The 26211-nt window shown below is 40.4% G+C and overlaps 2 protein-coding genes across 2 annotated transcripts in view; one reads left to right on the top strand and one right to left on the bottom strand.

The window, feature by feature from the left end:
* The window catches only part of LOC146483820 (transient receptor potential cation channel subfamily A member 1-like), a 34570-nt gene that overhangs the window by 1049 nt on the left and 7310 nt on the right, over positions 1-26211 (top strand). Inside the window, exons 2-5 of the mRNA XM_085105983.1 lie at positions 5862-6243; positions 7032-7372; positions 8273-8546; positions 9351-9669. Coding sequence (XP_084962109.1) covers positions 5862-6243; positions 7032-7372; positions 8273-8546; positions 9351-9669 — 1316 coding nt within the window. The remainder of the gene's footprint in view (positions 1-5861; positions 6244-7031; positions 7373-8272; positions 8547-9350; positions 9670-26211) is intronic.
* LOC146483821 (beta-1,3-galactosyltransferase 5-like) lies at positions 15433-22551 on the bottom strand. Its single transcript, XM_085105571.1, has 2 exons — positions 21926-22551; positions 15433-18177 (listed from the first exon to the last, which is right to left on the bottom strand). The coding sequence occupies exons 1-2, from the start codon at positions 22107-22109 to the stop codon at positions 17084-17086; spliced, it is 1278 nt and encodes a 425-aa protein (XP_084961697.1). The 5' UTR covers positions 22110-22551; the 3' UTR covers positions 15433-17083.

A 26211-nucleotide genomic window follows, 5' to 3' on the forward strand; every position in this document is an offset into this window, starting at 1 on the left:
CTGATAACGAACTTTCTTTTGAAAAAGTTTGACAATGTTTTTGCGCACGAAATAATAGGCTCGAAATGTTTTCCCGCAAAGTTATTACTAATTATTTGCTGACAGGTGCTGCCACAATAGATTAATTTGTTATGTGATACGTGATATCAAAGTACAAATTCATTTCGAACGCAATGACGCATCCCCTGTGCCGCATGGAATTTTTTTCAACTGAAGCGCATTTTGGCAGGTTGCGTGCATTTCGTTTCAAGTCAGCGGCCCTTCGACCAATTCTCCTTGATCACGTGATTCGAAATTTTGCTGTAGACCAACTAACAGAAAATCCAGTGACAGTTCTGAAAAAGCCCGTAAGAATTTGCATCTTTTAAAATGTAGAGCGAAGGTATAGTTCCGTTAAGTCTGAGAATTTCCAGACGTTTGTACTTTGTCCGCCTCCATACAAACGCCTTTAAATTTCCTAAATTTACCGAACTAAAGCTTTGCCATTTTGAAAGATAATTCTTCTAAACTAGGCCATCTTACAACTTTAAATGAGATGCTTTTCCCAGAAGTTTCAATGGAGTTTTGCTACCTGTCCTTTTCAAAATTTAAAATTACCGCAAATTTCCTCCCTTACTTGTTTGTAGAGCATGTTGTAAAATATCGACCGGATTGGAATTACAAAGCGTGGGATGGATTTGTGAAACACGGATTTGTAAACCACGGACTGGATTTTTACAAATCTATATTTTTCAAACCCACTCCGTGTTGTACAAATCCATATTTTCAAAATCTAGTCCTGTGTTTTTTAAATGCAGTCCATGTTTACAAATCCAGTCCGTGTTTCATCAATTAATCGAGTGAACATTTAACAAATCTAACGCCGTCCATCAGAGGTTTACAATGCCTCTTTGTACTCGCCTTTTGAGGCAAAGATGTCAAGAAATTAATGAAGTGTTAATAGTTTTTTTTGCCATTTATTTTTGACGGACTTGGAACTTGATTTCTGAAGACAAGACGTTTCGCTAAAGCCTCTTCATTGTTAGCAAAACACCAGTTGAACTCTAATCCTTCTTTTTTTCTTCCTAAAGGAATTAGTCATAATCCGATGATTATTCAGCTTTTAAACCAGTGTATGGTTTATGTGAAAGAAAAGTGATGACCTTTTTTTTAACCCTGGTGAATAAATGTACTTGGTAAAAGAAAATCTGAGTTCTCTCAACAGGAGTCGAACCTATGACCTCGTTTCCAAGTTCGAGTGCTCTACCGCTGAGCTACAGGGGACTCGTTGCAGCTAGGCCATTAAACTATTGTAGGTTTATATTGGTTCAAGATTCATAGCGCTAGGATTTGAATTGTTGCTTTTTAGAACTTTTAAAGAACGAACGCTAGATTGGCCCGTACAAAGGCGCTAGGACGGTCCCCATGAGATTGCTGATACTTGATTACCTCTGTCTAACTGACGCAGACTACAAATTTAAATTTATTGTCGAACATTAATGATTCGCATCGGAGATTATTTAACAAAAAGATTTCATTTTGCCGTGTGTCTGTACTCGATCTGATAACGCGCAGATGACGTCAAAACGTGGTGAGAACAAAGAAGTATACGCTACGAGCCGCAGGCTAGATTGGCCTGTACAAAGGCGCTAGGACGGCCCACATGAGATTGCTAATACTTGATTACCTCCATCTAACTGATGCAGACTATTTAATTTAAATTTATTGTGGGACATTAATGACTCGTATTGCAGGTTATTTAACAAATGGATTTCATTTTGCCGTGTGTCTGTACTCGATCTGATAACGTGCAGATGACCTCCGGCAAAACGTGGTGAGAACAAAGAAGTACGCGACGAGACTCAGGCGTGTAGTGTGTCTGATGTTCTTACCACGTTTTGACGTCCTCTGTGCGTTATCAGAGTACAGACACACGGCAAAATGAAATATGTTTGTTTTATACAATAAACAAGATTTTTGACCATATTTCGTGAGCGAGCATCCCGTTGACTAAGCCGAGTGAAAAACTTTCCAGCAAAATTTTAGACCATATTGTACACGAAGTTGTGATCCTCTGAATTAGATTATAATCCAAAAGAATTTCACTAACAATATTTTCAAAACTAACCTTTATTCCAGAATGATTTTTTGACCGCAAAATGTTACAGCATGTCAGTCGCTTCACAGCGATTTATAATTGATTACTGGCCATTTACCGGATTTCTATCGGCAACATAAGCTTATTTGGACAGATATTTCCTTTCTTTTCACGTCACAACAAAGTTCCTGGTTGAGGTCACTCTCAACGGTCTTTGTCCAATTTTTCATCATATTACGAAAACTTTAACGCCAGATAGAGCAGCAGTAGTTTTTAGGGAGCCCCTATTACCACCTCCCCACAGAGGAGGTATTACGAGTCCCCTAAAATCGACTGCGTTGGAGTCCAAAAATAACGAATTCTTTCAAGTTCGTTGGAGTTCGACTGTTTAAGCCGAGTTGTTTGTACCACAAATACATGGAAATCAAGTGCTGCAGTTAGAAAGAAAATTCCTAAACGTTAAGTTTTCGTGTCTTACAAGAAACAGCAAAATATCATTTGCGTCAAAGCTAAAAACTTTGATCGGATTGACATTTGTTTAGCTGAGAACCTGAAATCAGTCATGGCGAACAAGTGCTTTCACCTCGCTACTTCTTACAACAAATGATAACCGAGCATAACAATGTCCTTTTGATGGGAAGAAGGAGCAGGTCAAATTCAGTGGAAGAAATTACTCCGTAAGTTCCTTCTTTAGATCCACCGTTTGCTATTTTTATCGATCTATTTTCGCGGATTTTCAAGCGGTAGGAAGCTTCACAGCGCAGGTGAACAAAAAATTTATGCCTGACCTTGAGGGCACGTTTTTTTGTCCGCAATTCTGGAATAAGAATGGTTGGTACGGAATGCTAGGAATAATTCGGATTGTCTGCATAAAAAAAAAACCCCGTCGGTCCTGGCCGAGTAAACATTGCGTAACAAATATGGCGGCCGACGAAGAGGCTGCCATTAAAGCCGTTATTGCAGCAATTTTCCTCGTACTTTTGGTACAATGAAATTAGAAACAATGTATCATTTTGTCCAAAAGTGTAACGTGATTTTTTCTCCGGTAGAGACGTATTTGAATCCGCAGCGCTTATCTCGCCGTTTGCCATCTTGGATTTTCATTCGCAACATTCTGTTTATTCTGCCCCTGGGAGCAGAACGGATGGAATGGCATTCTGTCCATTCCGGAATAGGAATGCGGAATAGAAAAACTCGCGCATTTAACATTCTGTCCATTCTCATTCCAGAATTGTGAATAAAAAAAACGCGCCCTAAGTTTTATCGTTGTTAGTTTACTCCTGAATTAAACCTATATTCTCTCTTCATTGCATATGTAAAATTTACAACTCAGTCAATATTGCTTCTACTGAAATCCAAATAAACGCCAAGAAAAGGAGAACACGGGGAAATCACTCTTGGTTGCTTGGCACAGATCTTTAGTGTGTTTACAACTGAATGAGAACCGTGCAGTGTGAACGAAACTGCCCCGAAACAAAATGTTCAAAAATTACTTTCTCTACGAATATTTATCCTATCGAAGCGATTGAAGTATATTTGTAAAGCTTGAAACACGTAAAATAAAGAAAAAAACATTGATTGTTGCTCCGAAACGCATTAGACTAGTAAACAGCGAGCAAGTTGCCTAAATTGGTAGGAGTTGCGTTCAAGTTAACAGAGAAAGAAAAATTCACCGTCTTTTGCTCATGTTCTCCACAAATTCCTTAAATTAGGTCATTTCACGTTGTCGTTTTGCGGAGGACGGCAAAGAAATGTATCAAAATTTAATTGCGGAGTGATTGTTTTTGTTCAAATGTTGTTGCTACCGTCGTCGTTGCTTAACAGGGTTCCCAGACTTATTTGGCGCTCGGATAAAAATGTTTGAAAAATCATAACTCAGTCAATATCGCTCCTAATAAAATAATTCTGGACCTTACAAAAATTTTAACATTTTAACGCTTGGTTATAGAGCGAAATATCAGAGCGTTCTTAAAAAAACTTGTGCGTGTTAATACAGTCCAAGTGCATGAAGGCAGAGCGGCGCAAATGCATTGCATGTACACGGCTCAAAAACGAAATGTTCAAAAAATAATTTCTCTGCGAATATTGGTGTTGTCACGGGTAAAATGTGAAAAGCTTGAAGCACATAACATAAAGAAAAAATATCGATTGTTGCCTGGAAGAAAGCATTTTCGTTTACAAGTGATTTGTAAACGACCGTCAAATTACACGTCATGATAATATTTTTGGTGTACTGAGCAACTGAGCGACCCGGGGAAAATGTTTGGAAATTCAAAACTGTGTCAATTCTGCTCCTGTAACAATAATTCTAGTCTCTATATAAACGTTAACGAATGGAAAATATTGGAAAATAGTCTTTGGTGTTTGGTACAATTATTTCAGAGCTTTTAAACTTGTGTGTGTTTACAAACGCATGAGAGCCGTGCGGAACGAATAAAAAAAAAAAACGGTCATGAAACAAAATGTTCAAAAATTAATTTCTATACGAATATCAAAGGTATCGAGAATTTAATAAAGGACTAAAGTATCTGTGTAAAGCTTGAAACACGTAGCACAATAAATTATCGATTTTTGCCTGGAAGAAATTATTTTAATATACAAATGATCTGTTTAAACGGCCGTCGGAATTACGTAAACATGGTATTTTTTGCGGGAGCAAGTTATAGCTCCCGGAGAAAAATGTTTGGAAATTCAAAACTGTATCCATTCTGCTCCTAATTATTAATAATTCTAGTCTCTAAATAAACGTTAACAAAAGGAGAATACAGAAAAGTACTCTTTGGTGTTTGGTAGAATTATTTTAAGAACTTTGAAACTTGTGCGTGTTTACAATCACACGAGAGCCGTCCGGTGCAAATGAAAAACACGGCAACGAAATATATTTTTCAAAACTTAACTTCTCCTCGAATATTAGTGATATCGAAAGCAGTTTAAGTGTCTATGTAAAGCTATCTTAGAGTTCTGAAAGTTGCCATAACTGATCACAAACGGGTGATATAGACAAATGTGAGGCTTCTTTAAACTTACCTCTCCGGCCGGCCTACTCTATCGCTCGCTTTCACGTTGAACTCTGCTTAATCGTCCCCGCTCATCTGATTTCTCTTACTCTTTCTTTCGCTTCTTTCCACGTTTGTCAACACATCCAACGAAAACGTATAAATTGACTTTGTATTTTGTGTTCTTTATCATTTCTGTTGTAAACGCACCTCGCCATGCAACTTCCCGCCAAACAAACACGGGCGCATTAGCATTGTGGGATTGCGTACGGACGGTCGGACGGTCGGATGAACAGAAGTGACGTCATAACCAAACCAAAATTTTTCGCTTTCACGGGTTACCAAATTCCCTTAGTTATGGGGCTACGCAGCGCGCCTCCGGCGCGCGGAGCTCCGCTAATAACCAAGAAGCCAAGGATTTTTTACTGAAAAAATCGGAGGAAAACATCATTTCCTGACAAATCTGCAAAGCGTGAAACAGATTCCAATGTGCAGAACTGAGCAAAGGCCAACCTAAACTTTACTGCAACATCATGCTAGCCTCAGTTACGTTTTGTTCACGTGCAAAAAGCAGTCAACTTTCGGTGGTAACACTGAACTGTCGCCCTCTAGCGTTAAAGTTTTCGTAATATGATCGCCGACGGGTTTTTGGCGGGAAGTCGTTGTATCGTTAGATGTCCTGTGACCATGAACTAGCCAATAAATTTACACCCTGCATGTATCGGGAAAAGCTCCAGCCCCAGCATTGTTGATTTCATCTGATTATTTAAATGTGTTCCATTCATTAGATAGTCCCAAGTCTTCTTCCAGAGGAACGCAGCGAAGCAACACGTCACTGACTAAAGTAGAGCCCTGGTATGACAACGATTCCTTCGAGCTTATCTCCACTCCCGGAAGCGGAAAAAGACCACGGAAATTCGTTCGACCATTTACGCCGGAAGTAAAAGTTCTTGCCTTTAGACCTGTACAGAACAATTTGACGGTACACTTAACCAACACTAATTTCGAGGGCGTAGAGAATCTGAACGAATTGGACAAAGAAGGTTTTTCTTTTCTTCACCGAGCTGTTCGCGCTAACGATTCCAGCGCAGTTAACGCTCTGTTGGATAATGGTGCGGACATCGACATTAAGGGCAGGGACGGATTCACACCTTTTCATGCCGCCGTAAGGTATGCGTCTGCCTCGGAAAGGAGGAGTAGAGGGTGGGACTTTGGACGAGGCGAGTTCAGCTCTGGGGTGAATACTTCCTTTTGAGCAACCACTTAGTGTCAGACCAGACTGTAAAATTTTTCTGTTTTTGGACCTTATCTTTCAAGGCCGATTTATACTCGCAACATTTCTCGGCTGGATTTCTTCGCCGACGGTTCCCAGGTAACGCGAGTATGAACAACGGTTGGACCTAAAATTATTTCACTGCAGTGGATTTTACTGATATATCAGGCGATACTCTTCGGCATATTAGTTTCTTTAATTTTAATCAGCCAAAAAAATCACAGGGTGTAATTTTTTACCTTTAGAACTTTATTTAGGGAACTCTAAAATTCTGGCAAAGATATCTCAGTGTTTGCTTATTTAGTACCTCGCGGGCTGTACATCCTATAGTGGACTATACGGGGAGGCTCCTCCCAAAAGAGGTGACTTTGTAAGAGTGGAGGTATATAAGATGGTAGGGATTTCACGAGTTGAAGTATGGAAAAGGGTAGGGAAAATGTCATTTAGGTATTTAAACGTATCTCGAACAGACCTACCGAAAAGAGATACAGTGTTTTTAATTTAATAAGTCCCCCCCTTCCCCTCCCGGGAGAGAGGCTTATTAAACAACGATTGCTTCATCAATCCAGTTACACTTGGAAGGTGTTAATTTTGTTTTTTTGTGTTTTCTGCCCTTAGGGTAAAATATGTTTCACTACCTCATATATAATTTCTCATATTTCTCATATTTTTATTTCTTTTTAAGGTTTGAGAATGCAGAGATTGTTAAACTTTTGCTTGAAAGGGGAGCAAATCCAGTGATAGCAAGCAATAACAAATTGACCCCTCTCCATACAGCTGCACGAAGAGGCAATATGGAAATTTGCAGACTGCTGCTGGGATACCCTGGAGTGAAGGGCCTCTTAGAAGGAGAGGGATTTTTGAATCCGCTCCACTTTGCCTGTTTGAGTAAAAGTCGAGAATTGTGCGAGTTGTTTTTGAGAAGCGGAGCTGACGTAGTGTCCAAGTCAGCAACTGGTTACCCGGCTCTCCATATAGCATGCTTTGTTGGGAGTGAAGAAATTTGTGAACTTCTCATTGAGAATGGTAACATATTTTACACGTACTTATGACATTATTTATTTTGCAGCCTTAAATGAGGCTGTACTCTAAGTGCTAATATTTAGTGGTGGTCCGGATTTTCACGCAGATTGATTACAATAGGGAGAGGATTTGATCAGAAATGCTTGCGAGACCGAAGAACAGGAGCCATCGCTTTGATTGGTTCGGAATTTTCTTTTTGCGGATGTTCCGCAAAGTTATGTTGTATTGCCTAATAAACAGGACTTATTTTAGCCTACAAGCTACCTCTCCCGTGCATATCCAGAAACTGAGGGGCAGCTCAAAGAGCAACTGGTGAAAAAAAGCGAAGGTTGCGAAGAAAGAGATCAAGGGTCTCTCTGCCCCATCTCCTTAGTTTCCTTGGCTTTTAGCGGGGGGCATTAAGAGGTAGTAAAAATGTCTCCTAAGTAAACTTTAAAACAAAGGTACTATTGCTAATGTTGTTGTCATGGATGTTGTACATATCTCGTTTGGCATATTGTTTCCAAGTGTCGTTCTTCTTGTATCCTTGTTAAATGATATAGTCTGTCAGTAAACAACCCAGATAATTGAAAACAAATTGACAACAGAAAGTTAAATGATATAGTCTGTCAGTAAACAACCCAGACAATTAAAAACAAATTGACAACAGAAAGTTAAACGATATAATCTGTCAGTAAACAACCCAGACAATTAAAAACAAATTGACAACAGAAAGTTATGCCCGGTTCAAAGGTCGAACTATACATAAATGACGAACCTAATGTAAATAAGTAAAAGTTATTGTTTTTGCAGTAACTTGAGCTAGGTTCAGCACATGAATGTTCGATGTTTGATCCCCGGTCTTATTTCTTTTACGCACTTTTTGTTTCGTAAAGCTAATGCTATTTTACTGTTTTGACACAGCTTCCAAAAGGGTGTCAAATCTAACTGAATTCCTGAATATGACAGACTCAGAGGGATCTACAGCCCTTCACATCGTCTCTGAGGCAGGATACGAAAGAGTGGCAGACTTGTTATTACGTCATGGCGCAGACCGTGAAGCAGTAAACCTTGTGGCATCTGCCTCTCCACTTCATTTAGCGGCTAAAAACGGGCACTTGTCATTGGTTGAACTGCTTATACTTTATGGATCAGTAGTTGATTGCAGGAATGGAAAACTCAGAACACCACTACACGGGTACAAAATACAGTCAATTTAGAGAAGCTACAATTAAAGGCATAGTCTATCCTACAACCACAGTGCCTCAGAAATACTTCGTTTTAAAAAGCATTACGTCGGTGTTTAAACTGGCCGGGTGGGAAGATTTTAGTTTGAGCATGAGAGTCCAAAAAGGAGCCAGAAAACCTACTCATAATCCGTCGAAAGATCGCTATCAATGCCATGGCTTTGTTTAATATCCCCTTGCATAAATGCAATAGTTAACATAAGGGGTGTATGTAATTCTATATTTTCCACCCAATATTAAAAGTGATGATCAGCACAAAGGAAGGGAAGTCAACTAAGTAGCAAGATAAAAGAGCCTGATTAGGGTCAACTGGGATTACGGCGAACCACCACACACTGCCATCTGGGCCCCTTAAACTGCAGGAGATTATCAGTTTGTAGTTAGAAGACTAACACCCCGTCAAGTGGACATCTCTAACTATTGAATTCAAGTGTCCCTTTCCCATAATACTATACACTTATTGACTGAATGGAAGGGCTGGACAGGGAAAATATTGGGTTCGAACTTAAGCCAGGTCCTTGCGCCTCGACCGAAGGTTTATGATATATCAAATTCAGACTGAAGATATGATTGAATATATGTCAACAAGCTATACATTATCAGAGAAAAAATGACTTGCACGAGTTCGTAAGTGTTTCTTGCAGGACTACATGGCACTTTTTTCAACCCCACCCTGCCAGCTCGTACCAGTTACAGAGATTTTGTCTATGGTTTTGCAATAATAGAACATGAGAGACCCCTAATTTTTTTTCCAGTGCTGCAGCATTCAATCACGGTCGAATAATCGAGATTCTTCTTGATTCTGGGGCTGACCTGGAAGCCAAGGACGTGTTGGAAATGACACCTCTCCTGATGGCGGTGACGCATGGAACGGTTGAAGCTGCAAAACGTGGGGCCGACATAACAGCAACCGACTCTTCACTCAACAGTGCTCTTCATTTGGCAATCTTATATAGAAGGCCGGAGATGGTTAAACTGTTGCTAGCAATGGACAATGATTGTGTTCTGTTACGAATGAAAGACAAAGATGTTAAAACGGTACTTCATCTGGCTGCCGGATTGGAGACTTGTGAGGTACTATAATGAAAAAAATTAATGTTACAATTTATTAGATACGGAGCTTTCTGGATAATGAGTGTACTTTCATTTTTAACAAGAACAGAAAGGACTGTTAGTCTCTGTTAGTCCTTGGATGATAGATTTACTATTAGGGTCCATATTTATGGTCAGCCCTTAATCAAGCTACACACACAACTGTACATACTATTCATCATCCCAATTTCATGGGTGTGGTACGCGGTCCGGATTGGGATATCTATGTTTGCTCTGCCCCTCTTCCGATAGAGAATTAAATAACTAGACAAAACCCTGTAATAATACAAGAAAGGTGTAATATTCATCATGTTAAGGACGTGGAACAAAAACAACAGCAGCAACAACAACAACAACAACAACAACAACAAAAAGACCCTGAGTCCCAATAATCTTGGCTACGTTGGTTGGATGCACAGGGGCGTAGCCAGGGGAGGTTTCCAGGGGTTCCGGAACCCCCCCTCTCTCGTCAAGGACCCCACCCCCCATTTCAAGTTTTTCTTTTATAATCACCTTGTTGACGGCAATGAAATGCCTTTCTGTCCTGAAACCCCTGAGTGTAAAACTTCAGAGGAGATATCTAGATGGCTACGAGGCGTACGCTAACAGTAATAATGTCACGGACGATTTACAGGACATCCGAGACAACATCGAAGACATCTGGACCGAGTGGTGCAGGTGGTAATGCCTGTTACATCGGGGAAACACCCGACACCTCTCGGTACGCGTGCGCGAGCGTTTGAAAAGGGATAGGACCTCGCATTTCTACCAGTATTTGACCCAATCCGAGGAATGTCGTAGACATTGTTCCGAGACTTGCTGTTCAGTGCTGGATACGGCACCCAATCGCTATCAGTTATTATTAAAAGAACCTGCTCATATGCGCTGGGAAAATCCTAGTCTAAAAAAGCAGTTAAAACACGCTGAACTGACACTAATATTTTAGTTTCATTTATTTTTATTTAATTTCTTTTTGTATTTTTCTTCCTTAGTTTTATTCTTGGTTTTACTTATTAGGTCACTCATGTCCAATACACCCAATCTTAGTCGAATCGTCAGTAAGCGAAGACGATTCGACTCACAAGAAGTCAGGTCGTGAATAAATGCTTCGCAAGGCCGCTATCGATCGATTCGTTTGCCCTTGCAGTCGACCTGTCTTGCCGGAAGTCGATTCGCTTGCGGGCTATGAAGGAGGGCAGAAAATGTTGACGATTCCACTCAATTCGACTCGAATCGATCGATTCGTTTGCCCTTGCAGTTGACCCGTCTTAGCGGAAGTCGATTCGCTTGCGGGTTATGAGGGAGGGCAGAAAATGTTGACGATTCGACTCGATTCGACTCGAATCGATCGATTCGTTTGCCTTTGCAGTCGACCCGTCTTACCGGACGTCGATTCGCTTGCGGGCTATGAAGGAGGGCAGAAAATGTTGACGATTCCACTCAATTCGACTCGAATCGATCGATTCGTTTGCCCTTGCAGTCGACCCGTCTTACCGGAAGTCGATTCGCTTGCGGGTTATGAGGGAGGGCAGAACATGTTGACGATTCGACTCGAATCGATCGATTCGTTTGCCTTTGCAGTCGACTCGTCTTACCGGAAGTCGATTCGCTTGCGGGCTATGAGGGAGGGCAGAAAATGTCGACGATTCGACTCGAATCGCTCGAATTGATCGATTCGTTTGCCCTTGTAGTCGACCCGTCTTACCGGGAAGGTAACAAAGAAGGCAGGTAGAAAAGCGTGTATATGCTCGTTCTTAAAGCGTTTGCGCGGGAAAGAGCGTATACACGAGAAAGGAAATATACATCAACCTTCCTCGTTCTTAAAGCGTTTGCGCGAGAAAGAGCGTGGGCACGAGAAAGGAAATATACATCAACCTTCCTCGTTCTTAAAGCGTTTGCGCGAGAAAGAGCGTGGGCACGAGAAAGGAAATATACATCAACCTTCCTCGTTCTTAAAGCGTTTGCGCGAGAAAGAGCGTGGACACGAGAAAGGAAATATACATCAACCTTCCTCGTTCTTAAAGCGTTTGCGCGAGAAAGAGCGTGGGCACGAGAAAGGAAATATACATCAACCTTCCTCGTTCTTAAAGCGTTGCGCGAAAAAGGAAATATATATATGAACATCCCGGAGAGAGCGAATATAGATGAACCTCCCTGAGAAAGGAAATATACATGAATATTCCTCGTTCTTAAAACCTGTTAGACCGTGCGACGAAATTTACATAAAACCTTCCTTGAGTTCCTGAGGGCCTGGGGACGAGGCTGCGATTTTCAGCAAAGGACGCGCGCATGTGAACTATGGCTGGCTTTATGAAAGACCACATGCGGTTATTTCGGTTTTCTTCTGATCTCAATTTTGTGAGAAGAAGTTTTTTTAAATTATCTGCGTTGACGTCAGTTGTTAAGAGGTATGTGTGTGGAGAAAAAGAGGTCACTGTCAGTGGGAAGCGAAAGAATTTGGATGGCGACGAGATCTTTGTTGGTGAATCGGAGAGCCTTTTTTATTTGTATCCAACTGAACATTTTTATTCATCAAAACAGTTAACCAGCAGTTACTGTTTTTTCAAATTTTGTTATAGTTGTGATTATTTGGGAATAGGACTTTCTGTCATCCAATTCTGTCTGTCATCAGTACTCGTGAATAACAATCACAGAACAAATTAGACTCTACTCACTCCTATTACCATATTACCCTATTTCCAGCAACAATCCGCCTTCCGGTTAAAAGAACGCCTGCACGAAAGTTTGAGCAGTGGTTTTGAATTAAGATTTTTTGCCAGAAGTGCTTATAATCTAATTCCTACACCGTCTCCTAACGGCAAGTAACCATAGCCTTTCTGCTTGCTGCGCCTAAAGGTCGATTTCCACTATCGCGTAAATTTAAAGTGCGTACGGGCGTGAATTTCATGACTGGTTTTACGGGCGTAAAAATGGTAAATAAAATTAGAGTCGATGTATGAAAGGCCGCGCGTAAATAAATTTGCACGCGCGCGCATACGTAAGCTTCCAGGCCTGAAAACCCACCCTTCTCCAAGCGTAGCCAGAGAATTTTTCTTTAAACAGAGGTTGTCTCAGTAAACTACAATTTTTCAAGCCTGTTTCAAACAGATCCGGGCCATTACTTCAAGTAAAGAGAGAATTTCCTCAAAACAATCTGCAAATCTGACGCGTAAACATACCTTACACGCGTGACAGATTTACACACCGCGCGCGGTTTATTATTTCATTTGCTTCATATTTTATACTGTCAATCAATTTAGTTTAACGTAGTTCCGCTATTGCGCAAATATTTGTCAGCTATATAAGCGTATGTCCCAATGTAAATTTCCATTGTACCTGAAGAAGGCTCGGTTTGGTCAGCCGAAATATAGTAACCTTTAAACCGTATTTCTACGTTGTATCGGTCTCTGCTTCTTGTATCGTTTTTTTTTACAGCATGACGCATAGGTTGACCCAATCGACTTCCGGTTAGACGGGTCGATTGTAGAGCAAACGAATCGATCGATTCGAGTCGAATCGTCGACATTTTCTACCCTCCCTCAAGGCTGGCTTGCCGTGTTTTTACCAAGTGTCTAGCCAATCGACTTCCGGTTAGACGGGTCGACTGTAGGGCAAACGAATCGATTCGAGTCGATTCGAGTCGAATCGCCGACATTTTCTAGCCGGCTTGCCGTGTTTTAACTAAGTGTCTAGCCAATCGACTTCCGGCTAGATGGGTTGACTGTAAGGCAAACGAATCGATCGATTCGAGTCGATTCGAGTCGAATCGTCGACATTTTCTACCCTCCCTCAAGGCCGGCTTGCCGTGTTTTAACTAAGTGTCTAGCCAATCGACTTCCGGTTAGACGGGTCGACTGTGGGGCAAACGAATCGATCGATTCGAGTCGAATCGAGTCGAATCGTAGACATTTTCTACCCTCCCTCAAGGCCGGCTTGCCGTGTTTTAACTAAGTGTCTAGCCAATCGACTTCCGGTTAGACGGGTCGACTGTAGGGCAAACGAATCGATCGATTCGAGTCGAATCGAGTCGAATCGTCGACATTTTCTACACTCCCCGGCTTACCGTGTTTTAGCTAAGTGTCTAGCCAATCGACTTCCGGTTAGACGGGTCGACTGTAAAGCAAACGAATCGATCGATTCGAGTCGATTCGAGTCGAATCGTCGACATTTTCTACCCTCTCTCAAGGCTGGCTTACCGTGTTTTAACTAAGTGTCTAGCCAATCGACTTCCGGTTAGATGGGTTGACTGTAAGGCAAACGAATCGATCGATTCGAGTCGATTCGAGTCGAATCGTCAACATTTTCTATCCTCCCTCAAGGCTGGCTTACCGTGTTTTAACTAACTGTGACTGCCCTTCTGGAAGCTACGGATAATTGGGCCTTTAATATTGATCGTGGCAATGTTAATGCTGTGGTTTTCCTCGATTTAAAAAAGGCTTTCGACACCGTTGACCATGATATCCTTTTATCTAAAATGAACCTTTATGGAATACAAGGTACAGCTCTTGATTGGTTTAAGTCGTATTTAACTAATCGTACACAACGATGTCTCGTTAACGGTTCTCTTTCTAGAATCTGCTCTCTTAAATGTGGGGTACCGCAAGGAACAATCCTTGGCCCCCTTTTATTTCTAATTTATATTAATGACTTGCCAAACTGCCTTACTTTGTGCCAGCCTAGGATGTATGCCGATGACACCCACATTACTTATGCTGGCGTTGATGTGAATTCAATACAGTTAAATCTGAATCACGATTTAGATAACCTAAACAAATGGCTTATTTCCAATAAACTTACTTTGAACACTTCTAAAACTGAATTCATGCTAATTGGCTCCAGACAAAAATTGAATACTTTGGCGAACCCACTTGAGCTCTCGATTAATAATGTTCCGATAGAACACGTTTCCTCTGTCAAATCGCTTGGAATATTTATTGATGAAAATCTACGGTGGCAAACACACATTGATAAATTATCTAAAAAGATCGCTTCCGGAATAGGAGCAATAAAAAGAATTAGACCTTTTGTCCCTCCACCTACCCTTCATTATATATACAACGCACTAATTCAATCTCATTTCGATTATTGCAATCTTGTCTGGGGTAATTGTGGTAAAACATTATTTGACAGGCTACAGAAGCTTCAGAACCGTGCCGCTCGCGTTTTAACCTTCTCTAGCTATGATGCTGATGCTAGCCGTTTAATTAGACAACTCGATTGGAAAGACTTGAGCACTCAATTTCAAATACAGAAATCCATAATGGTATACAAGTCTTTAAATGGTCTTGTTCCTGAATATTTATCATCTAAATTTGTTAAACGAAATGAAACGCGTTACTCCTTGAGGGACTCTGTTAACAAACTATTTGTCCCGTTTCCACGAACTAATTTCATGAAAAACAGCTTTTCTTATAGCGGAGCAGTTCTCTGGAACAGCCTACCCTGTCATGTGAGAGAAGCTGAATCTCTTAGTCAATTTAAAAGATTAGTTAATGTTCACTTTTAATGTTACACACGGCATTCATGAAAAACAGGTTTTAGTTAGATTAGTTGTAGTCAGGTTTTGAATTTTGTTTAGGATAGTTAGGTTATTTCTAATTTTTATACTCCTGATGGATTTTACCGTGTTTAAATAAAGATTTATTGATTGATTGATTAAGTGTCTAGCCAATCGACTTCCGGTTAGACGGGTCGACTGTAGGGCAAACGAATCGATCGATTCGAGTCGATTCGAGTCGAATCGTCGATATTTTCTACTCTCCCTCAAGGCTGGCTTACCGTATTTTAACTAAGTGTCTAGCCAATCGACTTCCGGTTAGACGGGTCGACTGTAGGGCAAACGAATCGATCGATTCGAGTCGAATCGAGTCGAATCGTCGACATTTTCTACCCTCCCTCAAGGCTGGCTTTCCGTGTTTTAGCTAAGTGTCTTGCCAATCGACTTCCAGTTAGACGGGTCGACTGTAAAGCAAACGAATCGATCGATTCGAGTCGATTCGAGTCGAATCGTCGACATTTTCTACCCTCCCTCAAGGCCGGCTTGCCGTGTTTTAACTAAGTGTCTAGCCAATCGACTTCCGGTTAGACGGGTCGACTGAAGGGCAAACGAATCGATTAGAGTCGAATCGTCGACATTTTCTACCCTCCCTCAAGGCTGGCTTGCTGTGTTTTTACTAAGTGTCTAGCCAATCGACTTCCGGTAAGACGGATCGACTACAAGGGCAAACGAATCGATCGATTCGAGTCGAATCGAGTCGAATCGTCGACATTTTCTACCCTCCCTCAAGGCTGGCTTTCCGTGTTTTAGCTAAGTGTCTTGCCAATCGACTTCCAGTTAGACGGGTCGACTGTAAAGCAAACGAATCGATCGATTCGAGTCGATTCGAGTCGAATCGTCGACATTTTCTACCCTCCCTCAAGGCCGGCTTGCCGTGTTTTAACTAAGTGTCTAGCCAATCGACTTCCGGTTAGACGGGTCGACTGAAGGGCAAACGAATCGATTCGAGTCGAATCGTCGACATTTTCTACCCTCCCTCAAGGCAAGCTTACCGTGTTTTTACTAAGTGTCTAGCCAATCGACTTCCGGTTAGACGGATCGACTACAAGGGCAAACGAATCGATCGATTCGAGTCGAATCGCCATAATCCCAGACGAATCGAGTCAGATTGGGTGTATTGGACAACCCTCTACTTACAATCAGCAACCTCTACAATTAGTTTTTTAAATTCCACCTCCCTTTATTTTTGTTACTGCACAGAGGTAGTGGCCAACACGAAAGCCTTGCTCATTTGGCCACAACGTACTTCTTCCCTAGAAGGTAAAACCACTCTTCAAAAACATTTTTACAATAACTTTCCAAATTTCTGCGCGCTGATTGGCTCGTAGCTATTGTCTATATAAGAGTACAGACAATAACAATGACGTCAGATGTAACGCGCGCGCTTTCTCAACGAAAAAAATTGCCAATTCTGCTCGTACTTTTTCCATGTTATTGTAAAAAACGAATCGACGGCAGTTTTCTATGGTCTATACTCTTATAGACCACAAAATGACGCCATAAAATGTCCAAAACTTGGCAGTGAAACCACCCGCCTGCGGCTCGTGGTTCCACTTGAGTTTTGAACATTTTTTGACGTCATTTTATGGTCTATAAGAGTATAGACCATAGAAAACTGCCGTCGATTTGTTAATTAATCAATTTTGAAAGAGAATATGTCTTCCCCTTCTGATAATGGTATATTACTTTCATTTTAACTTTTAACAAACCTTTACACAGAGAAATTCTAAACTTTGTTAAGACCAGTGTACCGACGAACTTCAAAGGTTTAATACAATCATCTGAGAGCTTCGGCGGACAAAAGAGAGAGCATAACATTACGTCCGTTTCTTTCTCATCTTAACGTTCGGTATTATTTCCTTCAGTTTTCATCGCGAGGTTGAAAAGTTTCCCCATGCATTTTGCTGAGCTTAAATGTTGAGCAAAAACGTTCCGTGAAAGGTGGCAACGTCTGTCGTGATGAAACGATCCGTGATCCTTGGCCTCTACATCACCCATTTTTTCAATCAACATACCAATGTAGACATCTTCCATTTTGAAAGGCTCCTTGCAGACATCAAACATTTCCACTAACTTGTGGACTAGGTCTGATGATAACAGATATGCTCCGAGGCAGTAGGCTGGATACCTTGTTCTGTTGTATTCTTCCCGGGATACTTTATACTTCCCTTTGCGAAGAGGAATCGCGTCATGCCGACACCTTCCCGTGTAAAGTTTTGTTTTAGGTGTGACAGGTTTTCTTAGATAGTCCGTCAATAAATACGGATTAACAAACACATCATCATCAGCCTTGAGTAGGTACTGAAAATCGCAGTATTTTGACGCCCATTCCAGACCCATCTGCGTCTTCAAGGTAAGATTATAATAATGCTCTTTTTGAGCTCCTCGTATTAGATCTCTGTGCATCATTCCCTCAGCTTCCAAGTGTTTATCATTCTGGACGATGTTAGTTGCGACTTGACCGAGAAGAAACACTGTCTTCCATCTTGTCTTCATTGATGGATCAGTTCCCCATGTTTTGCGAATCGCCGATCTTCTATCAAATGAAGCAGGGTGTGTTGGTACCATAATCAAAAGAAATACCTTTTGGGTGCATCGTTCTTGAGATATTAAATATGTTTTATGTGGAATGGCTTGTTCTTTGCTTGGTGACGCTGTCAAAGCTTCCATTTTTAAAGCTAGGGAATTGTTGTTTTTGTTGAGCAATCCCGTTTGTGAGGCTTTCTGGTCTTGTAGATCTTTGACAGTTGTCAGATACGGATCCTTGCTCACCAATGCTTTAAAAATGAAGGTAAACAAAACCCCGCTTAGCAGCAAAAGACTGATAATGAACTTTCTCTTCTTTACAGCCTTCATTGATGTGCGGATAAGTTGTGTCAAACTCTTTAAGGACATCTTTGAGGGAGGCTTTGATAGGTTGACTTTCAGAAGAGCTGGAAAGAGAGTCACAAAAGAATAAGTTGATTTCATTGTATTTCATTCCTGTTGGTAGATATTAAAGTATAGTTAGTTTTAAATAGCCAAAATATTGTTTACTTCTCAGAGTAATCACCTCCCGAAAATTAAACACGACAGTCATAAAGTAATGATAGTATTTAATGGTGGAGGATCTAAAAAGAGCTCGACCTGACTATTAACTGTTTGCATTTCTACTTGTGGTTAAAATAGCAAGCTGTCAGCTGTTAAGAGACGCCTAAAAACACAATAACAACAACTAAAAACAACCAAACTTTTAATAAAAGACCACAATAATGCCGAAGTAAACGGGAACTAAAGCTGTGATTACGAATATTTGAAAGTCATTGTTATAGGTTTTGTCTTATATGCACAAACTTCATTGTAACAACAACTCCGCAAGACACTCTCATTCTGCCTTTATGCGGTTTGTCTAGAGCTTGCCTTTGTCATGTGTTTGATGCTAAAACGTCGCGAAATGTATCTGAATCTTTTAATAAAACAGCCCGATTGAATTGCATAGTTGAACTTTCCAACAAACACACACAGTTGCATTTCCTTGATTCTAAAGCCAGTGTTAAGCGGGCACCCTTTGTTAGGTGGACACTATAGCATCCCCCAGACGTCTGCAAGCCGTGTGAAATCAGAGCGCTTGGCATTGCCATCAAGCTCTGGAAGGACATCTCAGATGACCGTAGCATATGGTCAAGTATTTTTCAGCACCAGCTCAAGGCGGAGGAGGACAGGATCCCCAGCCTATAGCTAGCTGAAGAGGGCAGACACCGTACGTCAAAGAAAGTGAAAGCCCGTCAGCCAGCCAAAGGCCACATTTAGATGTGGCTACTGCAGGAGAGACTACTGTTCCAACATTAGCCCCATCAGCCACACAGGACACTGCCCCAGCTACAGTGTGACTGACCACAAGGTACACTACCCATGGTCGACCCCGAACGACGGAGGCCTACTATGCAGAGTATTCCCCACCGAGGAAGTCGCTTTAGCCATATCACTCTCTTTAGGAGAATTATCAGTGTATGTTGTAGTGCAAAGTGAACGCATGGTTATCCTTCTGAGTGTTAGCCCCAGTAAAGAAATGGGAAATCGCACAAGGCAAAGAAAAAAAATGATTTCGGCGGGAATTACGCCCACGACGTCCGGATTTGATTGTCCGTTGCTCGACCGAGTGAGCTACGAGAACAGACGGGAACAAATCGTGGGTGATTATGGTAATAAAATGATTGCGGCAATGGAAATGTAAAAGTCAGTCTGAAATCAGCAAAACTTAAAAGAAAAAGTTTTGCTATTGTTCTTAGTGCTGTTTTAAAATAGTGAAATAAATTCTGCCGTACAGTTCAGGAATATTATTGTATTCTTACACATGATTGTAAATTTAAACGTATGATTATGAAGTAGTTCCCTCATAACCTGAGGAAATTTTTGATACGGAATTTTGAATCAGATTTCAGAGTTTGATTTATTGACCCGTTTGAGTCATAATGACTCTTAAAGGCGCAAAATCTAGTAAAGAAAAAAACGTCACGTAGTCAATGTAAAATGTAGTACCACATAATACAATAATTACAATAATATTCTAAGTGATATGTTTTCTTTACAATGTTCCAATTGTTTTTAAAATAGTTCAGGTTACAATTTTGCAGACAGCCTAAGAGTTAGAGAAAATAATTTGTAAATTGACTCAGCCACGTAGCATTTTTTGTTATTTTGACTCATTTCTATTACAAGCTATTTATTTGCACCAGCGTAGTTTGAACGCTGGTGTTTTTTTTATGTAAATAAAGTCCCCTAGGTTTGTTTCACGGTGAACATTTCCAAACAGATTTCTCTTTACAAATTAATTCCAAGACTATGGTTATCAGATTGCTGTCGCTTATGTAGTATGTAATCGAAAGAAAAATATATCTTGCCCGGCTCTGAAATAGTCCCGGTTAGTAACATCTGTTATATAATCACAGTCTGTATATTTTCTGCGGTTCTTTTCTGTGAATCATGCTGCACTGTATTTCCTTTTTTCTCCTTTTTAATTAAAGTAACTGTCTAAAAGTTAAATGGAATTACTTTTGAGGCGTCAAAAGTAATTACAATTTGCGTTATTACACTTTGTGTGAGTTATTGCGTTTCAGTGATGTAGAATAGGCTGCCGTCGTTACACTGGTGACACCAGATATGGCATTGGCCTAGCAGACTGAGAAAAGAAACTACTACGCTTGTCTTGTGTTTATGCTTATTCTTATGTTACGTTTCGTCTTAGCGAGGATGTCATTAGAAGATTAATCATTCTTGCCTCTTTTTTTTAGTTTTTATCCTTATACTTATGTCATCACTGTTTTTAAACCAGCCAAATGTCCTTGCTGGTCTACTGGCAAATCACTTCGATGAGAGAGTCTCCTGGTTGAAATATTATTATTAAGCGCTACTAAATTCTAAATTCATAAAGCCAAATATTTAAAATTGCCAACCATTTAATTTTCTTTGGGGCCCCTAATGGAGATTTCTTTTGATTTCAGGCGTGCGTTTCTCAAATGTCCACTGTCTATAAATTTTCAAGCATAATAATTGGCTCTGAATGATTATTTAAGACGATTTACGAAAGACCACAGTGGATAGAGATAAAACTGCATAAGAGTGTCAATAACTGTGTGGTTTCTCTTCTTGAACTGTTACCTGACAGTTTTATTGTTAGAATATTCAAATGAGGGGCCTCAAAGCATCCTGCCATTGTATTACAATTTGCGTTATTACACTTTGTGTCAGTTATTGCGTTTCAGTGATGTAGAATAGGTTGCCGTCGTTATACACTGCTGACACTGACAAAAATTTGTACTTCGTTACGCTCGTCTTGTGTTTATGCTTATTCTTATGTACATTTCGTCTTAGCAAGGATCTGGATGTCATTAAAAGAGTCATTATTGTCTCTTTTTTTTAAACTGAAACTGACACCGAACCACTGTTTTTAAACCAGCCTAATGTGCTTGCTGGTCTACGGGGAAATCACTTCAGTGAGAGAGTCTCCTGGTTGAAATATTATTATTATTATTATTATTACTAGTCTAACTACTTGCTGGCGAAAGCGCCTCTTAATTCATAACGCCAAATGTTTAAAATTGTCAGCCATTTAATTTTCTTTGAGCTCGATCCCTGATGGTGATTTCTTTTCAGTTCAGGCGTGCGTTTCTCGATTCAATTCAATTCAATTCAATTTTATTCACACTTATTCAACTGAAATACAATATATTTTTATGGTAAGAAAATAAATATGCAGAACATTATATTTAAGTGATTTTACCTTCTAGGGAAGAAGTGCGTAGTGGCCAAAGGAGCAAAGCTTTCATGTTGGCTATTACCTCTGTGCAGTTACAAAAATGAGGGGAAGAAGAATTTATAAAACTTATTTTAGAGCTCTGCTAATTAAATTAGGCTTTGGAGAGGAAAATACATCAGTAAGGGAAAAAGTGTTTACAGCAAATGTCCACTGTCCTTAATTTTCAAGCGTAATAATTGGCTCTGAATGATGATTTTGAAACATTATTGTGTAATGTTAGGGAATCTAGGGACAACATGAAGGAAATTCACATTTTAAACAAACAACCACCGAGTCCAAATTGATCAAATCCTGATTTAAAAAATGCTTATTTCGGCCGGCTCCAAAAGGTACGAAATACAGCTCGGGCTCTGCAGTCAAATGTTCTAGGTACGGTAAAGACTTACCTCCGGTGGGCTTTGAGGTAAATGGCGCAAGGCAAAACGAGAAGACGAATTTCGAAAGGCGACAGTGGATAGCGATAAAAGTAAATAAGAGTGTCAATAACTGTGTGGTTTCTCTTCTTGAACTGTTACCTGACTGTCTTATTGCTAGAATATTCAAATGAGGGGCCTCAAAGCATCCTGCCATTGTCCATAGTTACTAAAACAATAGGAGTTACGTAGTACTCATGGCATAGAATTATCTGTCCAAATTACCAAAGTCTGGATAGTCGAGAGGACGCGCGAAATAACCGAGTGAAAAAGCCGAAAACTGGAGTGAACAAGCGCAATGGGCCTCTCTTCTCGTTTTTTTCTTCTCGCTCCAGTCTCGCCGCGCTGTGCGCTTTCGGCTTTTTCGCTCGACTATTTCGCACGCTTTCCCGAGTATCCAGTAAAGGACTGGGACTGCTAGCAGTCTAGTCTACTGTAATAAGGGGCCATGCTGCGATGCTGTTTTTTTTTTCTTTTTATCTTTTCTCTTTTTTTCTTTTCGTGTTAATGTGGGATCTATTGTAAAGTTGTGTACTTATTACTATTGTAAGAATTTATATTTTGGCTTACTAATATGTCTAATGTAACTGATACTTGCATTAAAAAAAAAGACGCTTGCCTCAGGATGACAAACCTACCTTGAATACATGTATTGATATCGATGTATTTTGCAGTTAAAAAGTTACTAAGATTCAAATGAAGTCGCACTCTGGGCCGTCACTGATTCCGTCCATCAAGACAAGTGTGTTACAATAGCCGGTTGAGTAGTATTCATCCTGAACTTTCAAGTTATCCGTTGCTAGGTTTCAGATTAATGTTCTCGTATTTCCATTTTTATGATTGTGTACTTTTTCTTGTGCATCCCAATAAACAGTTGATTTGATTGTTAGTAAACAGCACTTCAAGCATGGTGGCAGCAGCCGGATCTTCTAGTTAATTTTTTAAACGTGGTTGTATATGTCGAAAAGGACAAAGGACATGCTCTGAAGAATTCCACAATGACAAATGTGAAAAACTCAGTAAGTGCATGCTCGACTCAAGCGATGACCGCCCCCAGCACCGAGCTGATGTTGCAGTAAAACCTTTTATTATATGGCTGGCTCCGCGAGCGGGCAAGATGAGTCAAATCCTGCGCTATGATTGGCTACCCGAGCGGGCAAGATGGAGCTATCTTGCCCGCTCGGGATTACCCGTTGCCCGTCCGCTTGGCATGGTAAGTTTAATCCCAACAACAATGCAATCTTTTCTTCGATTTTCTCGTTGTTTTGGGGGAAAACGCTCACTAAAAAGTTCGGTAAACTTTCTCACCATTTACCTAAAGGAAAGGAAAGAGAATGGAATCGTCCTGGTGTAGTGAAAATTTTGTTTCAGCGACAATGAATGTGAGTTGAATCGGTGAGTTGCTCTGCGTGTAGTAATTTAAGATAGAATATTGATTTTGTAAAACTTATTGTCTCAAGTCGAGTGTCAAATTGATAAGTTCTCTAGGTTTGAAATGACTGTATTTAAATCATAGCGTAGTGGAAGTTGCGTTGTGTTTAAAGCAGTTCAGAAAAGTATTTTTTTCAAGTTCGCCGAAGAAGCTCACGTTTTTAATTTAGCCGCGTCTTGCTTGTTGTAAACAACAAAATCTTGTCAAAGTTTCGCCCAGTTTTCTGATTCACCCGTTTTTTTTTCGGCTTATGTTTGCATATAATCTCAAAATCTATTGTTTCATTCAAGAATTAATGATTGGAAGCCGAAAACTGTGTAAAAATCCTGAAAAATGTTTATTATTTACGCCACCGCGCGATCGGCTGAAAATGGCGAGTTTGCCGGATTCTATTCAAATCTTCCCGCTCTTGCGAAAATCTAAATTTTTTGTTCTCAATAATTGTTTACTCCCTTTAAGCTATTATAAAGTTAGAGCCCTAAGATAATTTAGGATTCCTTGTTTTCCACGATTACATGCTAATCCAAAAATGCACTGAAAATAAATCTTGCACCGGCCGGCTATGAAGAATTTCTTTCCGAGTAGAGCAGTTTCATGTCCTGTTTTGTTTTGTTGTTGTAGTTCCAACTTGAAGGTAAAGCCATATAATAAATCCTTTATTGACCAAGCTTGTTTGGTCAAGATGACTGGATATTGGCCTCGTTCTTTTTTTGCGTTTTTATGGACCTCGACTTCGTCTCGGTCCATAAAAACGCAAAAAAAGAACTTGGCCAATATCCAGCCATCTTGACCTCACGCTTGGTCAATAACGCATATATATATACAAACTTTATTGAAACTTGGTAAAAAAAATCTTCAGTAATTTGAAAAAAAGTTACATTGAATCATAAAAAAGATAAAAACTATTCAATTACTGTTTTACAAGATTGCCGAGTGAGAAGCCGATAGTTGCTGGATTTCTTTCTTATGATTGCCCAGTTGATACCAATTAATTAACAGAGGAGTTCCACAGGGTACAGTCCTTGGGCCATTTTCATTCTCTCTGATGGTGAACGATATAAAGCTAGTTGACTCAAACAACGGGCTCTCGAAATGTGCTGATGACATCACTATTAGTGTACAGTGTCAGTCGAACCTCTTTATTACGGACACCAAGGGGACAGGGATAAGTGTCCGCATTATAGAGCTAGGCTTTATATGGATTTCGGTCTCTCAGGGACCAAGTGAACTGTCCGTAATAGAGAGATGTCCGTACTAAAGAGGTGTCGTTCCACTGTACCTGTTAGGAGGAACCCTGACACAACGCTCGCAGAAGTTAAGAACCTTGAGAGCTGGGCAGCCAACAATGGGATGTCTTTGAATCTGTCAAAAACGTGGGAAATGCTACTACGTAGGAGAACTATTAAGCCTGCTTCTCCTCCAGTGCCTGGAATTGAGCGGAAAGAGTGGCTGAAACTTTTGGGAATTACCTTCCATGAAGATCCTTGTAATTGGGATCGTCATATTGACAGTTTACTTTCTAGAGCTGCTAGTCGACTGTATATTCTTAAAGTATGCAAGTATTATGGGTATGCTAAAGATCAGCTTAGTAAACTCTTCGACTCTTCAATAATGTCATTATTTCTGTATGGATTAGAAGTGTGGGGCTCTGCCTATCAACGCAAATATTTAGATCGGATTGACAAGTTTTTTTGGCGTGCCTATCGTTTTGGCTATACAAAAAAGATCATTTTGATATCCCATGTAATTACGAATAGGGACAGTGATCTTTTCAATAGAATCACAAATGAGACTGGTCATGTATTATATAAGTTGCTCCCTCCCAAACGTACTAGGGTCCTTAGAGAAATGGGACATGACTTTATATTCCCCAAAGTAAAAACCGAACGATTTAAAGGGGCCTTTGTAAATAGATGTCTTTTTTTAATTTAGTTTAATCTCTTTCAATTTTGCAATGCATATGATTGGTTATTGATTGTGAAGACACATGTAAGTTGTAACTGATTTCTTAATAAAGACTTCTACTAAAGAGTTCCAAAGTAGGGCGCCGCTGTAGATGAAGCTACGTTTTAGATAGTTAGTGCGGTGCTTGTGCAATGTCAATTTACCAAACGAGTTACGCAAGTTGTAGTCCGTACTTCGTTCGTTGAAAAGTTTGTTAAGAGACTTAAACACCATCAGTGCTTTTTACTTTTTTCGTCTTATTGACAGTGTGGCCCAATTTAGTGCGTGTTTCTAGGAGCATGCATGCTGGAGCTTGTTTCGTAATTGGCCCTCAAAATCACCTTAGCTGCATGATGTTGTAGTTTTTGTAGTTTTTCACTCAACTCGTTACTTAAGCCATTCAAACCCAGCTACTTACTTACTTACTTACTTACTTACTGACAAGCAACAATATATAGCAAAACCACGCGATTGTGGCAGATCTTACAGCACAGTCTAAAGAATAACAAGTAGCTCTACCCCTCCAGTGTATGGGCGCTCATTCAGTACACTAAGAAGGTTAAAAACATACCTGAGGTCGACCATGTCAAGCGAGCGAGAGTCTGGGCTGGCGTTGATGAACATCAATTACCACCCAGACATAAATATCGAGGAAGTGATAAACACGTTCGCTCAACGGCAACCAAGGCGTCTTCTGTTTGCGTAGCGTAAACTCCAAAGTCTTGTACGTACTTAATGTAAGGATTTTAGACCAACCGTTTTCGTTGGAACCATTTTGGAACCCCCCTCCTAGAAACCCTGGCTACGCCCCTGATGCAGAGTGTCCGAAGTTTTCGTACCCTCTGCATCCGACGGATTCAGTCTCCACGAGTCTCGCAGTAAC

This window comes from Pavona decussata, unplaced genomic scaffold, assembly GCF_977016875.1.
Source record: "Pavona decussata unplaced genomic scaffold, jaPavDecu1.1 SCAFFOLD_38, whole genome shotgun sequence".
In the NCBI taxonomy this organism is placed as follows: domain Eukaryota; kingdom Metazoa; phylum Cnidaria; class Anthozoa; order Scleractinia; family Agariciidae; genus Pavona; species Pavona decussata.

Bases quoted from the DNA above. Each gene is read 5' to 3' on its own strand.
- LOC146483821 (XM_085105571.1), bottom strand. From the start codon at position 22,109: ATGGCAGGATGCTTTGAGGCCCCTCATTTGAATATTCTAGCAATAAGA. The intron at 18,178-21,925 runs GTAAGTCTTTAC...CTCTCTTTCCAG, and splicing joins TACCTCAAAGCCCACCGGAG to CTCTTCTGAAAGTCAACCTA.